This window comes from Mixophyes fleayi, chromosome 4 (assembly GCF_038048845.1).
Source record: "Mixophyes fleayi isolate aMixFle1 chromosome 4, aMixFle1.hap1, whole genome shotgun sequence".
Classification (NCBI taxonomy): domain Eukaryota; kingdom Metazoa; phylum Chordata; class Amphibia; order Anura; family Limnodynastidae; genus Mixophyes; species Mixophyes fleayi.
The window spans coordinates 345,173,404-345,194,383 of NC_134405.1; the positions used below are offsets into that span (position 1 = coordinate 345,173,404).

Genomic DNA, 20,980 nt, shown 5'->3' on the forward strand with positions numbered 1-20,980 from the left:
CACCCAGCAATATACTGATACAATGTGTCCCACACTGCCCCCCCATACTGACTGCACCCAGCAATATACTGATACGTGTCCCACACTGCCCCCCCATACTGACTGCACCCAGCAATATACTGATACGTGTCCCACACTGCCCCCCCCATACTGACTGCACCCAGCAATATACTGATACATTGTGTCCCACACTGCTCCCCTACATACTGACTGCACCCAGCAATATACTGATACAATGTGTCCCACACTGCTCCCCTGCCCCCCTCATTACATGGATATAACTGGCAGGTGGATGTACACAACTTACCGTTATGAATTTTCCATCACCCATAGAGGACACAATGTAAGAATATACTCGTGTGGGGCTCCAGGAAATTAGACACATAAGAGTAGAAACAGGGGAGAATGGTTATTTGGATGAATAATGACACAGATCAGTTATAAAGTACATTGTGCTGAATACGGTCAATATTCACCACAATATAAAGGTCAGGACACAACACAGAAGCTTTATATACAGTATATAGACACATCATTATTACAGGACTTCCACTCTCAGCAGTATCTAGGGATCAGCAACGCTGCACAAATAAGTTACAAAAGGAAAAGTTGCATGAACGCATTTCTAAGACAAAAAATTAAAGTCAGCTGAAGGTGGACAAACTGTTTATAATGAGACAAGGAACATTGTAATTGAAACGTGATGTGTATAACAGCTATGGAAACACAACAATTATCCTTTCCACGACACTCGGAGGAGGTAGAAGGCAGCAGCGGACAGGCCGCGGAGACGCCCCATTACCTTACCTTGAAGGCGTGCGTGCGGTTTATATGGTCGTCTGGTGTTACAGCCGATATCTGAAAGCTGGGAAGCAGAATACTCCCCAGTACGCCCTCTTCTTTTTCATCTGTCAGCAAAAGAGGGATTTTGAGCATCTAAAGCAAAACATTATTTTACCAAAACATTCAGACTAAGTGGTGACCTCTCACTCCCTATAATACCACTACAGGAGCAGTACCCCATATATCCACACCACTGCTGTGGTGCTTAGTAGTAAACGGACGCTGCATTACTACAGGTGGAGTTCAAGAAGGCAGAATTATATAACTTCATTACAAGAACACAAGAGGAAAGAAATGTGTCATCGCAGCTCAAACAAAAATAAAATTGGATTTTTACATTAAAACCTTTTTTCTGATTCCCTTGTGGGGGGGCACTGGAGTCATGAAGATATAAAGACTCCTTAGGATAACGGCATTTTCAAAATTGTCAATCTGTTTAAGCTCCTCCCTCTTCTATATCCTCGTCCAATCCCCAAAGGAGAAACTTGGCCAAGCTCCTTAAGAGACACCACAGAGGACCAGAAGATTATCGACTTCCTACCGTCTCGTGTGCTGACCATATTCAGCAAGTGAAGAGATCCCACTTTTTCTGAGGACCCAATGCTGGAATCACAATGTCCTGCTTTAAGTGGAGCTTGGAAACCACCTGAGGCTAAAAAGACGGCGCTGACCAGAGAACGCCTCTATCCTCATGAATATCCAGATATCTGGAGGTCTGCACTGAAGACAGAGTCCCCAGGCCATGGACCACAGGCTGTCATGTCGCTGGTTGACAAGAAGCCTGTTGTAATTCCTTCAACTCTAAATGAAAACGAATCAAGTATAAATTCCACCAGCCTTTGCCCCAGAACTAGTCCCCTTCTCAGACGTAACAGACGTACAATGATTGTTACATTAAACAAAGCTTTCTTTAGAGAGGTTGGTGGGTGTATTTCGTGCACTCTTTGCATGAATCCTCTGAATGGATTAATGAACCCCTCCAACCTTTGTCGTAAGTAAAGCTAGAAACCGTGTGCCCTATCGTCTACACAGCTGTCTGGTTCACAGAGTCACCAGCTTCTTCTCTGATGCAAACCTTTTATTCTTAATGATTGTTGGGAGCTGTTACCTTTTTTTTTTAAGTATTAAATACGTATTTTGCATTTCTTTGCTGTGTGGCATTTGCATTGATGTTATTATAATGTGTTACTGATTGCTAACTCAGTCACAGTCTTTGGGGGGTATTCAATTGTTAGCGTTAACGGGGAAAAACGAGCGCTCAAAAAATCTTAGCGTTAATTTATAGACTGACCTTTAAAGCGACTCACCCATGGACCCAAAAGGTGACCGCAAGTGATCTCGATTGAAGAGGTGTCCGGCACTACTGTTTACTGTCATCGCGACTTGTATTTGTATTAAGTGTTTAAACACTTAATCCGACATTGCCACTTTAAATTCAGATTAACAGTAGTGCCGGACACCTCTTCAATCGAGATCATTCGCGGTCACCTTTTGGGTCCATGGGTGATGTCCAGAGTCGCTTTAAATATATAAATATTAACATCGCTTTTTAGAACTTTCGTGTTTTTTTGCAGGTGAAGTGGGTGTAGGAATAGGGTAATGGTATTAACGATTACCACCGCTACAGGATACACAGACCTGAACTCACAGCTTTCAGAAGATAAACAAAGAACATCTCATACAGGACTTCACTCCTTAATACAACACCCAGACCAGCTTGGAGAGCATTTACCTCTGTAAAAATAAACTCTCCATGGACAAACCAGTCTTATAGACAGACACAAGCCAGAGGACTTACCTCTGTTCTATAACCAATAAGCAGCTCCTGGGGTCTTACCTCTGTAATAAAATAGACACAAGTCGGACAGCACGAACCAGCGCTTCTTCCACATCTTCATTCCGGAATTTGCCTGGGAAAATACGTAGATATGGTCACACAGCAGGAAGCAATATGTCACTTTAAAACATCAATGCCTTCCATTCATTTGGATTACACAGAAAGGATCTGAGTGCACACTAGCTGCAGGGGCTGCTCACCGCCGGGCCCTAGGCCACTACTGGGTGCCGGCGGCTGCTCACCGCCGGGCCCTAGGACACTACTGGGTGCCGGCGGCTGCTGCTCACCGCCGGGCCCTAGGACACTACTGGGTGCCGGCGGCTGCTCACCGCCGGGCCCTAGGACACTACTGGGTGCCGGCGGCTGCTCACCGCCGGGCCCTAGGACACTACTGGGTGCCGGCGGCTGCTCACCGCCGGGCCCTAGGACACTACTGGGTGCCGGCGGCTGCTCACCGCCGGGCCCTAGGACACTACTGGGTGCCGCCGGCTGCTCACCGCCGGGCCCTAGGACACTACTGGGTGCCGCCGGCTGCTCACCGCCGGGCCCTAGGACACTACTGGGTGCCGGCGGCTGCTCACCGCCGGGCCCTAGGACACTACTGGGTGCCGGCGGCTGCTCACCGCCGGGCCCTAGGACACCACTGGGTGCCGGCGGCTGCTCACCGCCAGGCCCTAGGACACTACTGAGTGCCGGCGGCTGCTCACCGCTGGGCCCACAGGAAGTTATAGATCTAAGAGAAGGACTGGCAGGACATATAAGGCAGATTCTACGACTTCCGTTTAATTAACACTAGACAGGTTCAGTGTCAACTTTTTGTAACACATTGTAGGAAGTGTTTATAGAGCACTAACACTACATGGAAATGGTGCTACCAGATTAACCCACTCAGTGCTGACAAACTAGACTCTAGACTATAGCTTCGATGTGTCCTTATTTTTCCTGGACAGTCCCGGTATTTACCGAAATATCCTGATCCTGTGTTTTTCTTACTTTATTTGGACCTGTAACCTGATGGGAGTCCTCTGCCACCCAGCGCCCACCACACGTTTTGGGGATTTAAAAATGGTCTACTCATCAATGACCACTTGGTGCAGCTTTGCCAAGTCAGCCATTCACCGACTGAGTGAGTGTGAACTGGCACCAATGTGATGTCACTAATTATAGAAGTGTAAATCGCTGCCACCACCTGCACCTGGAACCGCTCTCACTTTGTGGGCACAATGTAGCTGCTGCAGCACCTCTTTGTTGGTTGAATATTTCCTGACCACTCCCTGTGGATGGAGACTGCTGGGTGACTGGCAGAACTCTGGGCACAACGCAGGTCAGCAGGCTGCGATTCTCTATTATTCCAGCACTGGACATGGTGACATTTCTATAATTCAGACCACCGTCTGCCAATGTCATAGAGGTTTCCTCTCGTAGCCGTCATTATCAGCAACCAAGGCAGCCGAGCGTCGTTATACCCTGACCATGCTGGAGTAACCCATAAACTAGACACTATATACCGTGACGTCCTGACTACGTTATCACTCAGATTTACAGAAAAGATAAAACATCTATTCATATACAACTCATTATACAGAGGGATGGCCTATCATCATGCGGCAGTAACAATACAAGAGCTCAGTAACATTCAGTATCATTTAAGGGGTTAACACAAACACTATCACAGTAACATCACGGGGGCTAAATAACATGCACATAAATTAGTACATTCCTACTGCAGGACTTCCGAGAAGTGAACAGTTGTGGAACACTGAACTCAGGATATATATGTAATAATGTCACATCATGTACCTCAATGTAAGTGTGTCCTACACTCACAGATACAATCCTGTACACCGGGAGAGCCAGGATATATATGTAATAATGTCACATCATGTACCACAATGTAAGTGTGTCCTACACTCACAGATACAATCCTGTACCCCGGGAGAGTCAGGATATATATGTAATAATGTCACATCATGTACCACAATGTAAGTGTGTCCTACACTCACAGATACAATCCTGTACACCGGGAGAGTCAGGATATATATGTAATAATGTCACATCATGTACCTCAATGTAAGTGTGTCCTACACTCACAGATACAATCCTGTACCCCGTGAGAGTCAGGATATATATGTAATAATGTCACATCATGTACCACAATGTAAGTGTGTCCTACACTCACAGATACAATCCTGTACACCGGGAGAGTCAGGCTATATATGTAATAATGTCACATCATGTACCACAATGTAAGTGTGTCCTACACTCACAGATACAATCCTGTACACCGGGAGAGTCAGGATATATATGTAATAATGTCACATCATGTACCTCAATGTAAGTGTGTCCTACACTCACAGATACAATCCTGTACCCCGTGAGAGTCAGGCTATATATGTAATAATGTCACATCATGTACCACAATGTAAGTGTGTCCTACACTCACAGATACAATCCTGTACACCGGGAGAGTCAGGCTATATATGTAATAATGTCACATCATGTACCTCAATGTAAGTGTGTCCTACACTCACAGATACAATCCTGTACACCGGGAGAGCCAGGATATATATGTAATAATGTCACATCATGTACCACAATGTAAGTGTGTCCTACACTCACAGATACAATCCTGTACACCGGGAGAGTCAGGATATATATGTAATAATGTCACATCATGTACCTCAATGTAAGTGTGTCCTACACTCACAGATACAATCCTGTACACCGGGAGAGCCAGGATATATATGTAATAATGTCACATCATGTACCACAATGTAAGTGTGTCCTACACTCACAGATACAATCCTGTACACCGGGAGAGTCAGGATATATATGTAATAATGTCACATCATGTACCACAATGTAAGTGTGTCCTACACTCACCGATACAATCCTGTACCCCGGGAGAGTCAGGATATATATGTAATAATGTCACATCATGTACCACAATGTAAGTGTGTCCTACACTCACAGATACAATCCTGTACACCGGGAGAGCCAGGATATATATGTAATAATGTCACATCATGTACCACAATGTAAGTGTGTCCTACACTCACAGATACAATCCTGTACACCGGGAGAGCCAGGATATATATGTAATAATGTCACATCATGTACCACAATGTAAGTGTGTTCTACACTCACCGATACAATCCTGTACACCGGGAGAGTCAGGATATATATGTATGTAATAATGTCACATCATGTACCACAATGTAAGTGTGTCCTACACTCACAGATACAATCCTGTACCCCGGGAGAGTCAGGATATATATGTAATAATGTCACATCATGTACCACAATGTAAGTGTGTTCTACACTCACAGATACAATCCTGTACACCGGGAGAGTCAGGCTATATATGTATGTAATAATGTCACATCATGTACCACAATGTAAGTGTGTTCCACACTCACAGATACAATCCTGTACCCCGGGAGAGTCAGGATATATATGTAATAATGTCACATCATGTACCACAATGTAAGTGTGTTCTACACTCACAGATACAATCCTGTACCCCGTGAGAGTCAGGCTATATATGTAATAATGTCACATCATGTACCACAATGTAAGTGTGTCCTACACTCACCGATACAATCCTGTACACCGGGAGAGTCAGGCTATATATGTAATAATGTCACATCATGTAACACAATGTAAGTGTGTTCTACACTCACAGATACAATCCTGTACACCGTGAGAGTCAGGATATATATGTAATAATGTCACATCATGTACCACAATGTAAGTGTGTTCTACACTCACAGATACAATCCTGTACCCCGGGAGAGTCAGGCTATATATGTAATAATGTCACATCATGTACCACAATGTAAGTGTGTTCTACACTCACAGATACAATCCTGTACCCCGTGAGAGTCAGGCTATATATGTAATAATGTCACATCATGTACCACAATGTAAGTGTGTCCTACACTCACCGATACAATCCTGTACACCGGGAGAGTCAGGCTATATATGTAATAATGTCACATCATGTAACACAATGTAAGTGTGTTCTACACTCACAGATACAATCCTGTACACCGTGAGAGTCAGGATATATATGTAATAATGTCACATCATGTACCACAATGTAAGTGTGTTCTACACTCACAGATACAATCCTGTACCCCGGGAGAGTCAGGCTATATATGTAATAATGTCACATCATGTACCACAATGTAAGTGTGTTGTACACTCACAGATACAATCCTGTACACCGGGAGAGTCAGGCTATATATGTAATAATGTCACATCATGTACCACAATGTAAGTGTGTTCTACACTCACAGATACAATCCTGTACCCCGGGAGAGTCAGGATATATACGTAATAATGTCACATCATGTACCACAATGTAAGTGTGTCCTACACTCACAGATACAATCCTGTACACCGGGAGAGTCAGGATATATATGTAATAATGTCACATCATGTACCACAATGTAAGTGTGTTGTACACTCACAGATACAATCCTGTACCCCGGGAGAGTCAGGCTATATATGTAATAATGTCACATCATGTACCACAATGTAAGTGTGTTGTACACTCACACATACAATCCTGTACCCCGGGAGAATCAGGCTATATATGTAATAAGGTACCACAATGTATGAGGCGCTGTACCTTCTTGTAAAGCCAGCCGCGCATCATGACTGGGGCATTCGTGTTCCTCTTTATGGAATTTGACCTTTTTCCAAAATTATGAAGTTTTCCAGATGATCTTGAGGACTGTTTAGGATAACAAATAAACGTATTAGAGGCAGTCAGACATGATAATGTACCCATAAAATGTATATGGAACACACACAAATATGTACACATATACACACCTACATTACATAAGTAGAATCAATAATTAAGAAGGGGGTTGTCCAAAAGTGCAGAAGAGTATAACTGGTATTATACCAGAGAGGTGAATGGACTGTCTGGGGTTAATTTAATTGAAGCGAGTTATCTCCAATGTTCTTATTACGGAAGGGGCTAAACCATAATAATAGTAACTGCAGCATCTGAAAGATCGTGTCAATACCAGATATAACACATCACAGATAGAACAGTTTAACTTCCAGCATCTACATTTAATGAAGCAACGTCCTAATCCCTCAGCAACATGACCACTCCAGGACACCGTACAGGATCTGTAGAAATGAGGAGGAAGGAGGTGTGGGAGACTTGTATACAATATAGGGAACAGTATATAGAGTGAATAGCACCATAGGAGACCAGGCATACAGTAATTATACAGAGAGTACGTTCAATACAAGGGAACAATCTGCAGTGTAGGAGAATGGAAGTGGGCGACTACGTTACTGAATACCCTGAACTAAGGAATGTTTAACTCAATGCTGGACGGTTTAGTCTGTAGAACTGGCACAGTAGACATAAGCCCGTACATTACATTCTAGTCTGTGTAGCTGGTCTAGTGGTCAACTTTCCTATTCATATAGCTGGAGTCTAGTTTACATTCCGGTCCTTGTGGCTCAAGTCTAGCGGTTTCACTGGCGGATCCAGAGTGGGGCGATCAGGGCACTCGCCCCACTAGCAGCAAAGTTCATCCCATTAAATTGCGGTGGAGAGGTCCGATCATCGGGGAAAAAGGAGCGTGACCAACTAGGACCAACCAGAATGGAGGCGGGGTGTGGCCCCTTCCCCCTAAAACAAGTCTAGGTCTGCCCCGAGTGGTCTACACTCCAGTCCTTATATCTCCAGTCCATATAGCTCAGGTTCAGTGGACGGCTCATTGTCGGACATTCCATTCACACTGCACAACTATTCTTCCTTCCAACCATGAATTGTCTGGATACATTCAATGAGTATTATAATAATTCTACGGAAAGGTTACTAGAGAAAGCATATAAACAGAGCAGTGCATGTCTGCAATGTGAGACAAGATGATACTTATTACAGAGACAAAAAACATCTACTGAATCTGCCTCACCCTTCCAACAAGCGTTTATACAATAATTACCCCATATATTGATAGGAACACTCCTGCAAGCAATGTTTCTACGTTAGAAAGACAATTCAGTCCTCTTATAATTAGCACATAACACACGCAGATTGCCAAACTGTCCAGGATCTGCCTTCTCCAACTCACTTCTCCATGTGTGGGGTTTGAGGGTCATCCATTCACCTATTTTTCCACCATAATTGATCAATTGGGTCTATGGTCTGTCCTTTTGGTTCAATAGTCCACCACATGGGGCGGCTGATCGGCCGAGGGGGTCACCAGACACTTACCCTTGTTAGGGGGCTCGTAGGGGTTGCGCCAGAGTCAGGGTTGCAGTTGGAATTGTCACTCGTCACGCTTAGAGTTCGATCCTTTGCCTCTTGAGACGCCATTGCTGATGATGTCCTGGTAAGGAGGACATAATGATCATACCTACAGCTCACCAATACCAGCAGAGCAGCAAGGTTCAAGGAATACATGAGTACACAAAGTTCTCAAAAGGATATAAAAAGAAGAAAATGAAAAACACAATAATAAGTTAAAGAGTAAAGAATTGCAAATACATTTTCAGTAGACCTGATCATGCTGGAGGGGCCGGATATTTTGGGTCTCTTAGTATAACCGCAGTACAATAATACACAGAGAAATATTATCACTTATACTTTGTTTTGGTCATTTAATTAAACCTGCCCAGAGCTGCCTGATAAGCATAATGAGGAGTCAGCTGCTGTGTCCACCATGGAGATCCGGTGAGAGGTGGAGGAGAACCCCAATAAGATCCCGTAGCTCCATGTTATGTCCATTTGCATAGTGTCATACTGGTCGCTGTGATGCTGAAATACTGACTGCATTACTCCAGCGTCTCATTCACCTTCTGGGCTGTCCTGGGTCACTGCGTTATTATATACACCTCTCTCTGGGTGGTCCCTGGTTACTACGTTATTATAAACACCTCTCTCTGGGTGGTCCTGGGTCACTGCGTTATATATAAACCTCTCTCTGGGTGGTCCCTGGTTACTACGTTATTATATACACCTCTCTCTGGGTGGTCCCTGGTTACTACGTTATTATAAACACCTCTCTCTGGGTGGTCCCGGGTCACTGCGTTATATATAAACCTCTCTCTGGGTGGTCCCTGGTTACTACGTCATTATATACACCTCTCTCTGGGTGGTCCCGGGTCACTGCGTTATTATATACACCTCTCTCTGGGTGGTCCCGGGTCACTGCGTTATTATATACATCTCTCTCTGGGTGGTCCCGGGTCACTGCGTTATTATATACACCTCTCTCTGGGTGGTCCCGGGTCACTGCGTTATATATACACCTCTCTCTGGGTGGTCCCGGGTCACTGCGTTATATATACACCTCTCTCTGGGTGGTCCCGGGTCACTACGTTATATACACACCTCTCTCTGGGTGGTCCCGGGTCACTGCGTTATATATAAACCTCTCTCTGGGTGGTCCCTGGTCACTACGTTATTATATACACCTCTCTCGGTGGTCCCAGGTCACTGCGTTATTATATACACCTCTCTCTGGGTGGTCCCGGGTCACTGCGTTATTATATACACCTCTCTCTGGGTGGTCCCGGGTCATTGCGTTATATATACACCTCTCTCTGGGTGGTCCCGGGTCACTGCGTTATATATACACCTCTCTCTGGGTGGTCCCGGGTCACTACGTTATATACACACCTCTCTCTGGGTGGTCCCGGGTAACTGCATTATATACACACCTCTCTCTGGGTGGTCCCGGGTCACTACGTTATATATACACCTCTCTCTGGGTGGTCCCGGGTCACTGCATTATATATACACATCTCTCTCTCTGGGTGGTCCCGGGTCACTACGTTATTATATACACCTCTCTCTGGGTGGTCCCTGGTTACTACGTTATTATAAACACCTCTCTCTGGGTGGTCCCGGGTCACTGCGTTATATATAAACCTCTCTCTGGGTGGTCCCTGGTTACTACGTTATTATATACACCTCTCTCTGGGTGGTCCCGGGTCACTGCGTTATTATATACACCTCTCTCTGGGTGGTCCCGGGTCACTGCGTTATTATATACACCTCTCTCTGGGTGGTCCCGGGTCACTGCATTATATATACACCTCTCTCTGGGTGGTCCCGGGTCACTGCGTTATATATACACCTCTCTCTGGGTGGTCCCGGGTCACTGCGTTATATATACACCTCTCTCTGGGTGGTCCCTGGTTACTACGTTATTATATACACCTCTCTCTGGGTGGTCCCGGGTCACTGCGTTATTATATACACCTCTCTCTGGGTGGTCCCGGGTCACTGCGTTATTATATACACCTCTCTCTGGGTGGTCCCGGGTCACTGCGTTATTATATACACCTCTCTCTGGGTGGTCCCGGGTCACTGCGTTATATATACACCTCTCTCTGGGTGGTCCCGGGTCACTGCGTTATATATACACCTCTCTCTGGGTGGTCCCGGGTCACTGCGTTATATATACACCTCTCTCTGGGTGGTCCCGGGTCACTACGTTATATACACACCTCTCTCTGGGTGGTCCCGGGTCACTGCGTTATATATACATCTCTCTCTCTGGGTGGTCCCGGGTCACTACGTTATTATATACACCTCTCTGGGTGGTCCCAGGTCACTACGTTATTATATACACCTCTCTGGGTGGTCCCGGGTCACTACGTTATTATATACACCTCTCTCTGGGAGGTCCTGGGTCACTACGTTATTATAAACACCTCTCTCTGGGAGGTCCCAGGTCACTACGTTATTATATACACCTCTCTCTGGGAGGTCCCGGTCACTACGTTATTATATACACCTCTCTCTCTGGGTGGTCCCGGGTCACTTCGTTATTATATACACCTCTCTCTCTGGGAGGTCCCGGGTCACTACATTATTATATACACCTCTCTCTCTGGGTGGTCCTGGGTCACTACGTTATTATATACATATCTCTCTTGGTGGTCCCGGGTCACTACATTATTATATACACCTCTCTCTCTGGGTGGTCCTGGGTCACTACGTTATTATATACATATCTCTCTTGGTGGTCCCGGGTCACTACATTATTATATACACCTCTCTCTCTGGGTGGTCCCGGGTCACTTCGTTATTATATACACCTCTCTCTCTGGGTGGTCCTGGGTCACTACGTTATTATATACATATCTCTCTTGGTGGTCCCGGGTCACTACATTATTATATACACATCTCTCTCTGGGTGGTCCCGGGTCACTACGTTATATATACACCTCTCTCTCTGGGAGGTCCCGGGTCACTTCGTTATTATATACACCTCTCTCTCTGGGAGGTCCCGGGTCACTTCGTTATTATATACACCTCTCTCTCTGGGTGGTCCCGGGTCACTGTTATTTACATCTCTCTGGTCACGTTTATAAACTACAATAAATCGTTTAAGTTGGTTTTCGGCACAAGGGATCATACAAAAGAATGAATAATACTCACTGGTCATTCACCACGAAAATGCAGTTATCCTGCGACGGCTGGCCGGTTACCGGGTGTTTGCAAGTTACTTTCCGTTCATTGTGACTGCAAGAAACAATTATAGATAGTCAGCTAGATTCAGCCATATGTACATATAGATACAACACATGCAATCAGTATTCAACACCACCGAGAGACGTGAAGAGCTGTGTGAAGCCTGCGATTGTGCATCTTGCAGGAAAATAGTAAATATCTGCAGGGACTGAGTGATCTGGGGGAGCAGCACATATATATAGTAGGAGAAATGGACTAAACTTTTCATCCACAAGCAATTATTCTATACCACCTCTGCAGCAGGTATCTAGACTGTGATCAGATGGGCTGTCTCTAGTAAGCCATTTGTACATATTGCACACATTTTTATGCATTAAATGCGAGTACAAGGACTTGATTTTCGGTCTTTGTAGTGTGAAGTTACTGGGAGGGGCGAGCTACGGATATCTTTCAGTCGGTAGGTGTCGGCAGTATGGCTAGAGTTTAGAGCCGGCCTATCCAATCTGCGGCCCTCCAGGTGTTGTGCAACTACAAACCCCAGCATGCTTTGCCAGTAGACAACCAGTTGATAGCTGGATGGGAATGCTGGGACTTGTAGTTTCACAACACCTGGAGGGCCGCAGGTTGGACAGGCCTGGTTTAGAGCATCCGTCTGACTCTATTTAGCTCTCTGCACACCATGCTTCAAAAATCTGATTTATCACAATTTTGTTATATTGTTGGGTGTTGTGACTCCACCTCAACCCAAACAAACTCCTTACCTCACATGTGCTGACTATCTCTGATTCACCAGCATATACTAATAACCTCTAGGATGCAGCTCTCAGCAGGACCTTACTCCTAATTTACTACCAGCCTCCTCTGCCATAAAATTACCAATTCAACTACTGTCAGCCTTCTAATATCACGCGTCGTCTTCTCTCTCTCCCCACTCCTGGACCTGGTGACTGACAGTGCCTGTACCTTCCATGTCATGCACTAGAAGCCACCTCTCCTCCTCCGTTATCTCTTCTCTCCTACTACCTTCCCCTCACCCATCGTTCCGCTCTACAATGAGTCCTGAGTGCTGCTTCGTTGCTGCTCCACATCCAAAGCACCGCTCTGTAAATCTCCACATTTCCTGCAGATTTGCGTTTATCACTCACCTTCAAAGCCCTTACCAGCTCCTGCCCTTCATACATTTCTGACCCCATCACGTGATACTCTCCCTCTGACCTGGGCCTCCTCTCTGGTAACCACCGCTCACTCCTGCCTCTAAGACTTCTCCTGTGCTGCTCTCCACTTATGTAGCTCCTTACCCTGCCTGACCAGTCTCTCCCCCAACCTTTCAAAAACCACCTCTTCACTATAGTCCAAGATACATTCCCAACTTCTAGAACTCTTTCTGCACATCCTACCAGCTCCAGTGCCAAGTCCACTCTCAGCCCCACTAGCCCCTGTGGTCACAGTGTTGATCCTTCCCATACCCACCCTGTCTCACACCTGCACTTCCTTCATTAACCTCATGTGTACTCGTTCTGGTTTTATGTGGATTGTATTTGGTATTATAAGTTACTCGGCCCGGCACTGTGCAGTTTTCTGCCAGTGACAGGTAAGCACTCTCCGCTGTAAGGACCCGTTACCTTGATAATACACTGTGAGAAACATGTGAGATACAGTGGTCTTCACCACGTGGGCCCTTTAAAAAGCCTACACAGGGCCTCTATGGCACCAGGTCCGACGCAGAGCGGCCACAGCGCGCGGCACCAGGTCCGACGCAGAGCGGCCACAGCGCGCGGCACCAGGTCCGTCGCAGAGCGGCCACAGCGCGCGGCACCAGGTCCGACGCAGAGCGGCCACAGCGCGCGGCACCAGGTCCGTCGCAGAGCGGCCACAGCGCGCGGCACCAGGTCCGACGCAGAGCGGCCACAGCGCGCGGCACCAGGTCCGACGCAGAGCGGCCACAGCGCGCGGCACCAGGTCCCACGCAGAGCGGCCACAGCGCGCGGCACCAGGTCCCACGCAGAGCGGCCACAGCGCGCGGCACCAGGTCCCACGCAGAGCGGCCACAGCGCGCGGCACCAGGTCCCACGCAGAGCGGCCACAGCGCGCGGCACCAGGTCCCACGCAGAGCGGCCACAGCGCGCGGCACCAGGTCCCACGCAGAGCGGCCACAGCGCGCGGCACCAGGTCCCACGCAGAGCGGCCACAGCGCGCGGCACCAGGTCCCACGCAGAGCGGCCACAGCGCGCGGCACCAGGTCCCACGCAGAGCGGCCACAGCGCGCGGCACCAGGTCCCACGCAGAGCGGCCACAGCGCGCGGCACCAGGTCCCACGCAGAGCGGCCACAGCGCGCGGCACCAGGTCCCACGCAGAGCGGCCACAGCGCGCGGCACCAGGTCCCACGCAGAGCGGCCACAGCGCGCGGCACCAGGTCCCACGCAGAGCGGCCACAGCGCGCGGCACCAGGTCCCACGCAGAGCGGCCACAGCGCGCGGCACCAGGTCCCACGCAGAGCGGCCACAGCGCGCGGCACCAGGTCCGACGCAGAGCGGCCACAGCGCGCGGCACCAGGTCCGACGCAGAGCGGCCACAGCGCGCGGCACCAGGTCCGACGCAGAGCGGCCACAGCGCGCGGCACCAGGTCCGACGCAGAGCGGCCACAGCGCGCGGCACCAGGTCCGACGCAGAGCGGCCACAGAGCGAGGCACCAGGTCCCACGCAGAGCGGCCACAGTGCGAGGCACCAGGTCCGACGCAGAGCGGCCACAGCGCGCGGCACGAGGTCCGACGCAGAGCAGCCACAGCGCGAGGCACCAGGTCCGACGCAGAGCGGCCACAGCACGAGGCACCAGGTCCGACGCAGAGCGGCCACAGCGAGCGGCACCAGGTCCGACGCAGAGCGGCCACAGCGAGCGGCACCAGGTCCGACGCAGAGCGGCCACAGAGCGAGGCACCAGGTCCGACGCAGAGCGGCCACAGCGCGCGGCACCAGGTCCGACGCAGAGCGGCCACAGCGAGCGGCACCAGGTCCGACGCAGAGCGGCCACAGAGCGAGGCACCAGGTCCCACGCAGAGCGGCCACAGCGCGAGGCACCAGGTCCCACGCAGAGCGGCCACAGCGCGCGGCACCAGGTCCCACGCAGAGCGGCCACAGCGCGCGGCACCAGGTCCCACGCAGAGCGGCCACAGCGCGCGGCACCAGGTCCCACGCAGAGCGGCCACAGCGCGCGGCACCAGGTCCCACGCAGAGCGGCCACAGCGCGCGGCACCAGGTCCGACGCAGAGCGGCCACAGCGCGCGGCACCAGGTCCGACGCAGAGCGGCCACAGCGCGCGGCACCAGGTCCGACGCAGAGCGGCCACAGCGCGCGGCACCAGGTCCGACGCAGAGCGGCCACAGCGCGCGGCACCAGGTCCGACGCAGAGCGGCCACAGCGCGCGGCACCAGGTCCGACGCAGAGCGGCCACAGAGCGAGGCACCAGGTCCGACGCAGAGCGGCCACAGTGCGAGGCACCAGGTCCTACGCAGAGCGGCCACAGCGCGCGGCACGAGGTCCGACGCAGAGCAGCCACAGCGCGAGGCACCAGGTCCGACGCAGAGCGGCCACAGCGCGCGGCACCAGGTCCGACGCAGAGCGGCCACAGCACGAGGCACCAGGTCCGACGCAGAGCGGCCACAGCGAGCGGCACCAGGTCCGACGCAGAGCGGCCACAGCGAGCGGCACCAGGTCCGACGCAGAGCGGCCACAGCGCGAGGCACCAGGTCCGACGCAGAGCGGCCACAGCACGAGGCACCAGGTCCGACGCAGAGCGGCCACAGCGCGAGGCACCAGGTCCCACGCAGAGCGCCACAGCGCGAGGCACCAGGTCCTACGCAGAGCGGGCAGAGCATAGGATAGAACATTTACACAAACAATCATTAAACCAAGATCCCTGCACAGATACACATCAGTCATTACACCACAATGTACGTGTAGACTGTAGGGAGGGGGTGGGGGGTGCACACATAATTACAGAGTATGGAGACTTCAGGGCTTGGCACATTTTCTACACAACTTTTTGAAAGCTTTGGTTAAATAGGCGCCAGACCTCAGACTGGTTTCCCCACAAGGGAATCAGTGCCAGTGTCCTGCCCCATGGCACATCTGCTGCTGACGTAGGTCAGGATAGATTATATATATATCATTATCAGCTATTTATATAGCGCCACTAATTCCACAGTGCTGTACAGAGAACTCCCTCACATCAGTCCCTGCCCCATTGGAGCTTACAGTCTAAATTCCCTAACATACACACACAGACACAGATATAGATATAATTCCACACATTGTGTACCAGGCATCTGGGGACCACAAACTCTTCATCTATAGAAGGAACTTATTTCTTCCTTTCTATTAAACTTACATTTTTTTAATCATCTAATTAAGGCTAATTATCCTCCTCAGGTATTTCCACTGCAATTATATGCCATGAATGTGTGGAATGTGCTATGTTTCATTAAAGCTGCTGTCAATTACTGCAAAATCTTAACTCTTCTCCACATAAAGATTACTTCATACATGACATTAAGATGACTGTGAAAGTTTTATGGTAAACAAGACAGAGAGGGCGGAAAGTGATATAACACAAAGGACCCTCAGATCCTCTCTTTATACATTTTATGGGAAACTGGCCCTTTCTGGTGAAATAACAAAGTGAAAAAAAAAGGCTGGAAGAATTTGGAAAGAATCAATCAGATACCAGCAGATGATTGACGTATACAATGTTAATCATTCCTCACACCAGCCAATAAATAGACTATATATCACCAATATCTGCAATGCCCTCACATTAACCTTTTCGTCGCCAGTCTGCCGCCGCCATGAATCACATGACCAGACAGGATCTCCTGGAATCTCAGTGTTTGTGTGAGCGATAAGGGGAGCGTGAGAAATTCCAGGTATGTATCCGCCTGTACACAATGTCATCCGACAGGAGACAAGTACTGACACCCTAGGACAGATCAGAAACCAGAGGAATGTGGTGGTGGAGATTATAAAACATCCCTCTCTAGTCGGTGATCACAGAACCATTTCTTCCATTTACCAGCTTCTGTTTATGATGCAAGATATCCACAGATCATGGAAAGAGTGCCCCGATTATCCGGTATAGTCCCATCAGAAGCGCATGCCACAGACCCAGGATTCTCCCTTAAATTCCCGGCCTGCATACTCTGCACAGTGCCTCCGTCTAACGTCAGCCACTGCAGAGAACAAGTGGAACGATCTAGGACACCGGCCCATGTACAACAAGTGTAATTGTCACTCATGGAAAGATCAATGGGAATCAGAATCTCTCCTATAATATAGTTACACAGGGAGGTTAGATGGGAGATGGTGCCTTCCTAGGGTTTGATTCTAGTTTCCAACATTATATATGACCTTGTAATGCACAATCCAGAAATACAAGGACACAGAAAACTCACAACACAAGTACTCACATTCCAGGAAAATATATTCAGTGTTTAACAGAATCTGATCACAACCTGAGCTGCTGGATTATTATAAAACCACCTCAAGCCAAACCTTAATTAATCCTATGTGCTCCAGCTACCCAACTGTATTTAAAGGCGAACTGGAGCCGTTTATTTTCTTTCATTTCCCAGTAATTGTTTTAAAGTAATTCTTCAGCCCCCACAACGGCAAATGTTGTGTGTTCTGGTCTATGCCCAGCACCCAAAGCTTTCCAGGGCTTATTGTGATTAGAGTGCGGCAAGATGCTGCAGTGAGCAAACCCCTCCGGAGTCCTCCATGTACAGCCTGCGAGCACCACTAGACACACATAGTCCACCGGATGAAATAAACTGTACTTCCAGGAGCTGCAGTAAGAAGTACTGACAAGGGGCTCTGCTTATTATATAGCCAACATCAATTATTTAGAACTTTCTTTTAATATTTTAATGCATATTGAATTAGTGCACATTGGATTGTTGCACAAGTGAGGGTTGGCGCCCAGAGAACGGACGCTATGTACATTTGTCTAACACAGAGATCAGAAAAGTTGCATTTCTCTGCTAACCCATCATTAGAGGGGTACAAAGCCGCACTCCATGTTGTGGGAGCGGGGTAAGAGAGGAGTATAATAATTATTAGTGTCTAGGCACGCTCTACACATACTTTACTCTCTTCATAATCTTTAGTGTCTGAGGTCACTTCTTTAAAGTGCGACAAACACTGTTTTAACCAGTAAAATACTGCAATTCTACTTGTGCACAAAATGAAAAAATCTCAGTTACAAACATTAGCAAATGCACGATAAGCCACCCACCCCATCCAGGCGCTTCTAATAGGGAGCTCCTAACGCTAAACGCTGAGAGTCCCTACATTGGGTCATACATTCACGTGCATTTTATGCACAAGTAGAACAGAAGTTCTTTCCCTGGCTCACAGCAGTGTGCTCCGATCTGTCTCTTTATTGTTTCCTTTCAGGATAACTCCACCCTTTCAAACACCTGCTGTGAACCTGTAAATTGAATGAGCAACTTCCATTTCTGTAGTGCAACAAATAGTGTCAGACAAACAAACTCTCTCTAATGTGTTCTACTGACTGTACATTACACAAAGCACGCTGCTCCTGTCAGATCTCCACCATCTACCTGTCAGACATAGGTGTATATATCCAGGTGTGTTCTACTGACTGTACAATACACAATGCACGCTGCTCCTGTCAGATCTCCGCCATCTACCTGTCAGACATAGGTGTATATATCCAGGTGTGTTCTACTGACTGTACATTACACAAAGCACGCTGCTCCTGTCAGATCTCCACCATCTACCTGTCAGACATAGGTGTATCTATCCAGGTGTGTTCTACTGACTGTACATTACACAAAGCACGCTGCTCCTGTCAGATCTCCACCATCTACCTGTCAGACATAGGTGTATCTATCCAGGTGTGTTCTACTGACTGTACATTACACAAAGCACGCTGCTCCTGTCAGATCTCCACCATCTACCTGTCAGACATAGGTGTATTTATCCAGGTGTGTTCTACTGACTGTACATTACACAAAGCACGCTGCTCCTGTCAGATCTCCACCATCTACCTGTCAGACATAGGTGTATATATCCAGGTGTGTTCTATTGACTGTACAATACACAAAGCACGCTGCTCCTGTCAGATCTCCGCCATCTACCTGTCAGACATAGGTGTATATATCCAGGTGTGTTCTATTGACTGTACAATACACAAAGCACGCTGCTCCTGTCAGATCTCCGCCATCTACCTGTCAGACATAGGTGTATCTATCCAGGTGTGTTCTACTGACAGTACATTACACAAAGCACGCTGCTCCTGTCAGATCTCCACCATCTACCTGTCAGACATTAGGATGGTCAAACATTTATTAAAGTTTTCATGACTTCAAATATAAAAAAAGAATATTCCCATGACTGGCTCATGTGAAGACGAAATATCTTGAATATAATAAACTATTGAGAAAGGCCTTTATACGATGGCGATGTCATGCAAACCACCAGTCACATGATCCCAGATAACGGATCTTACACTTATTTTGGAACATGAAACAATTAAGTGTGAAGAAGTCCTTTGGTAACGGGAAGTCTGTACATGATAGAAGAGTCATTAAATCTCGGATAACATGTCCATCCACAATGCCACACTTGTCAACAAACTTGAATGATCTTATTTTACATGCAACATATATGTGACACACAAGAGACAGCATGGACATCACACCCAGAAGCTGAAGGGAGAGGATGGAGTGAGAATGACGTTATACATATATACTGCAAAAAATAGAGCACCAGGAATTTTATAAGAGGAAACGATTCAATGGCTGCTGAGGGTACCACCACCTTTTCCTTGTACACAAATTTTCCTAAATGTTCCTGTGTTTTGAGCAAATTTACAGCGTGCAACGGCAGAGCAAAGAGAGCAGACACTGAGGATACCGCACTGAGGATAACACTAACACACACACATATACATACACACACAGGCTATATATCTGTATATACCCACACACATACACATATATACACACACACAGGCTATATATCTGTATACACCCACACGCATATACATATACACACACACAGGCTATATATCTGTATACACCCACATGCATACACATATATATACACACACACAGGCTATATATCTGTATACACCCACATGCATACACATATACACACACACAGGCTATATATCTGTACACACCCACACGCATACACATATACACACACACAGGCTATATATCTGTATACACCCACACGCATACACATATACACACACACAGGCTATATATCTGTATACACCCACACGCATACACATATATACACACACAGGTTATATATCTGTATACACCCACACGCATACACATATATACACACACAGGTTATATATCTGTATACACCCACACGCATACACATATATACACACACAGGCTATATATCTATACACCCACACGCATATACATATACACACACAGGCTATATATCTGTATACACCCACATGCATACACACACACAGGCTATATATCTGTACACACCCACACGCATACACATATACACACACACAGGCTATATATCTGTATACACCCACACGCATACACATATATACACACACAGGTTATATATCTGTATACACCCACACGCATACACATATATACACACACAGGTTATATATCTGTATACACCCACACGCATACACATATATACACACACAGGCTATATATCTATACACCCACACGCATATACATATACACACACAGGCTATATATCTGTATACACCCACATCATACACATACACATATATACACACACAGGCTATATATCTGTATACACCCACACACAT

The 20,980-nt window shown here is 47.7% G+C and overlaps 1 protein-coding gene across 12 annotated transcripts in view; it reads right to left on the reverse strand.

Annotated features, from left to right (window-relative positions):
- The window catches only part of PLEKHA5 (pleckstrin homology domain containing A5), an 87,316-nt gene that overhangs the window by 24,477 nt on the left and 41,859 nt on the right, over positions 1 to 20,980 (reverse strand). For 10 of the 12 annotated variants that reach the window (XM_075210818.1, XM_075210817.1, XM_075210823.1 and 7 more), the window contains 5 exons: positions 12,111 to 12,194; positions 8,934 to 9,048; positions 7,317 to 7,421; positions 2,681 to 2,753; positions 808 to 908 (listed from right to left, as the gene is read on the reverse strand). In XM_075210818.1, coding sequence (XP_075066919.1) covers positions 808 to 908; positions 2,681 to 2,753; positions 7,317 to 7,421; positions 8,934 to 9,048; positions 12,111 to 12,194 — 478 coding nt within the window. Of the gene's footprint in view, positions 1 to 307; positions 778 to 807; positions 909 to 2,680; positions 2,754 to 7,316; positions 7,422 to 8,933; positions 9,049 to 12,110; positions 12,195 to 20,980 lie in introns of those variants that run through there. The other 2 variants (XM_075210826.1, XM_075210827.1) reach the window with 1 other exon arrangement.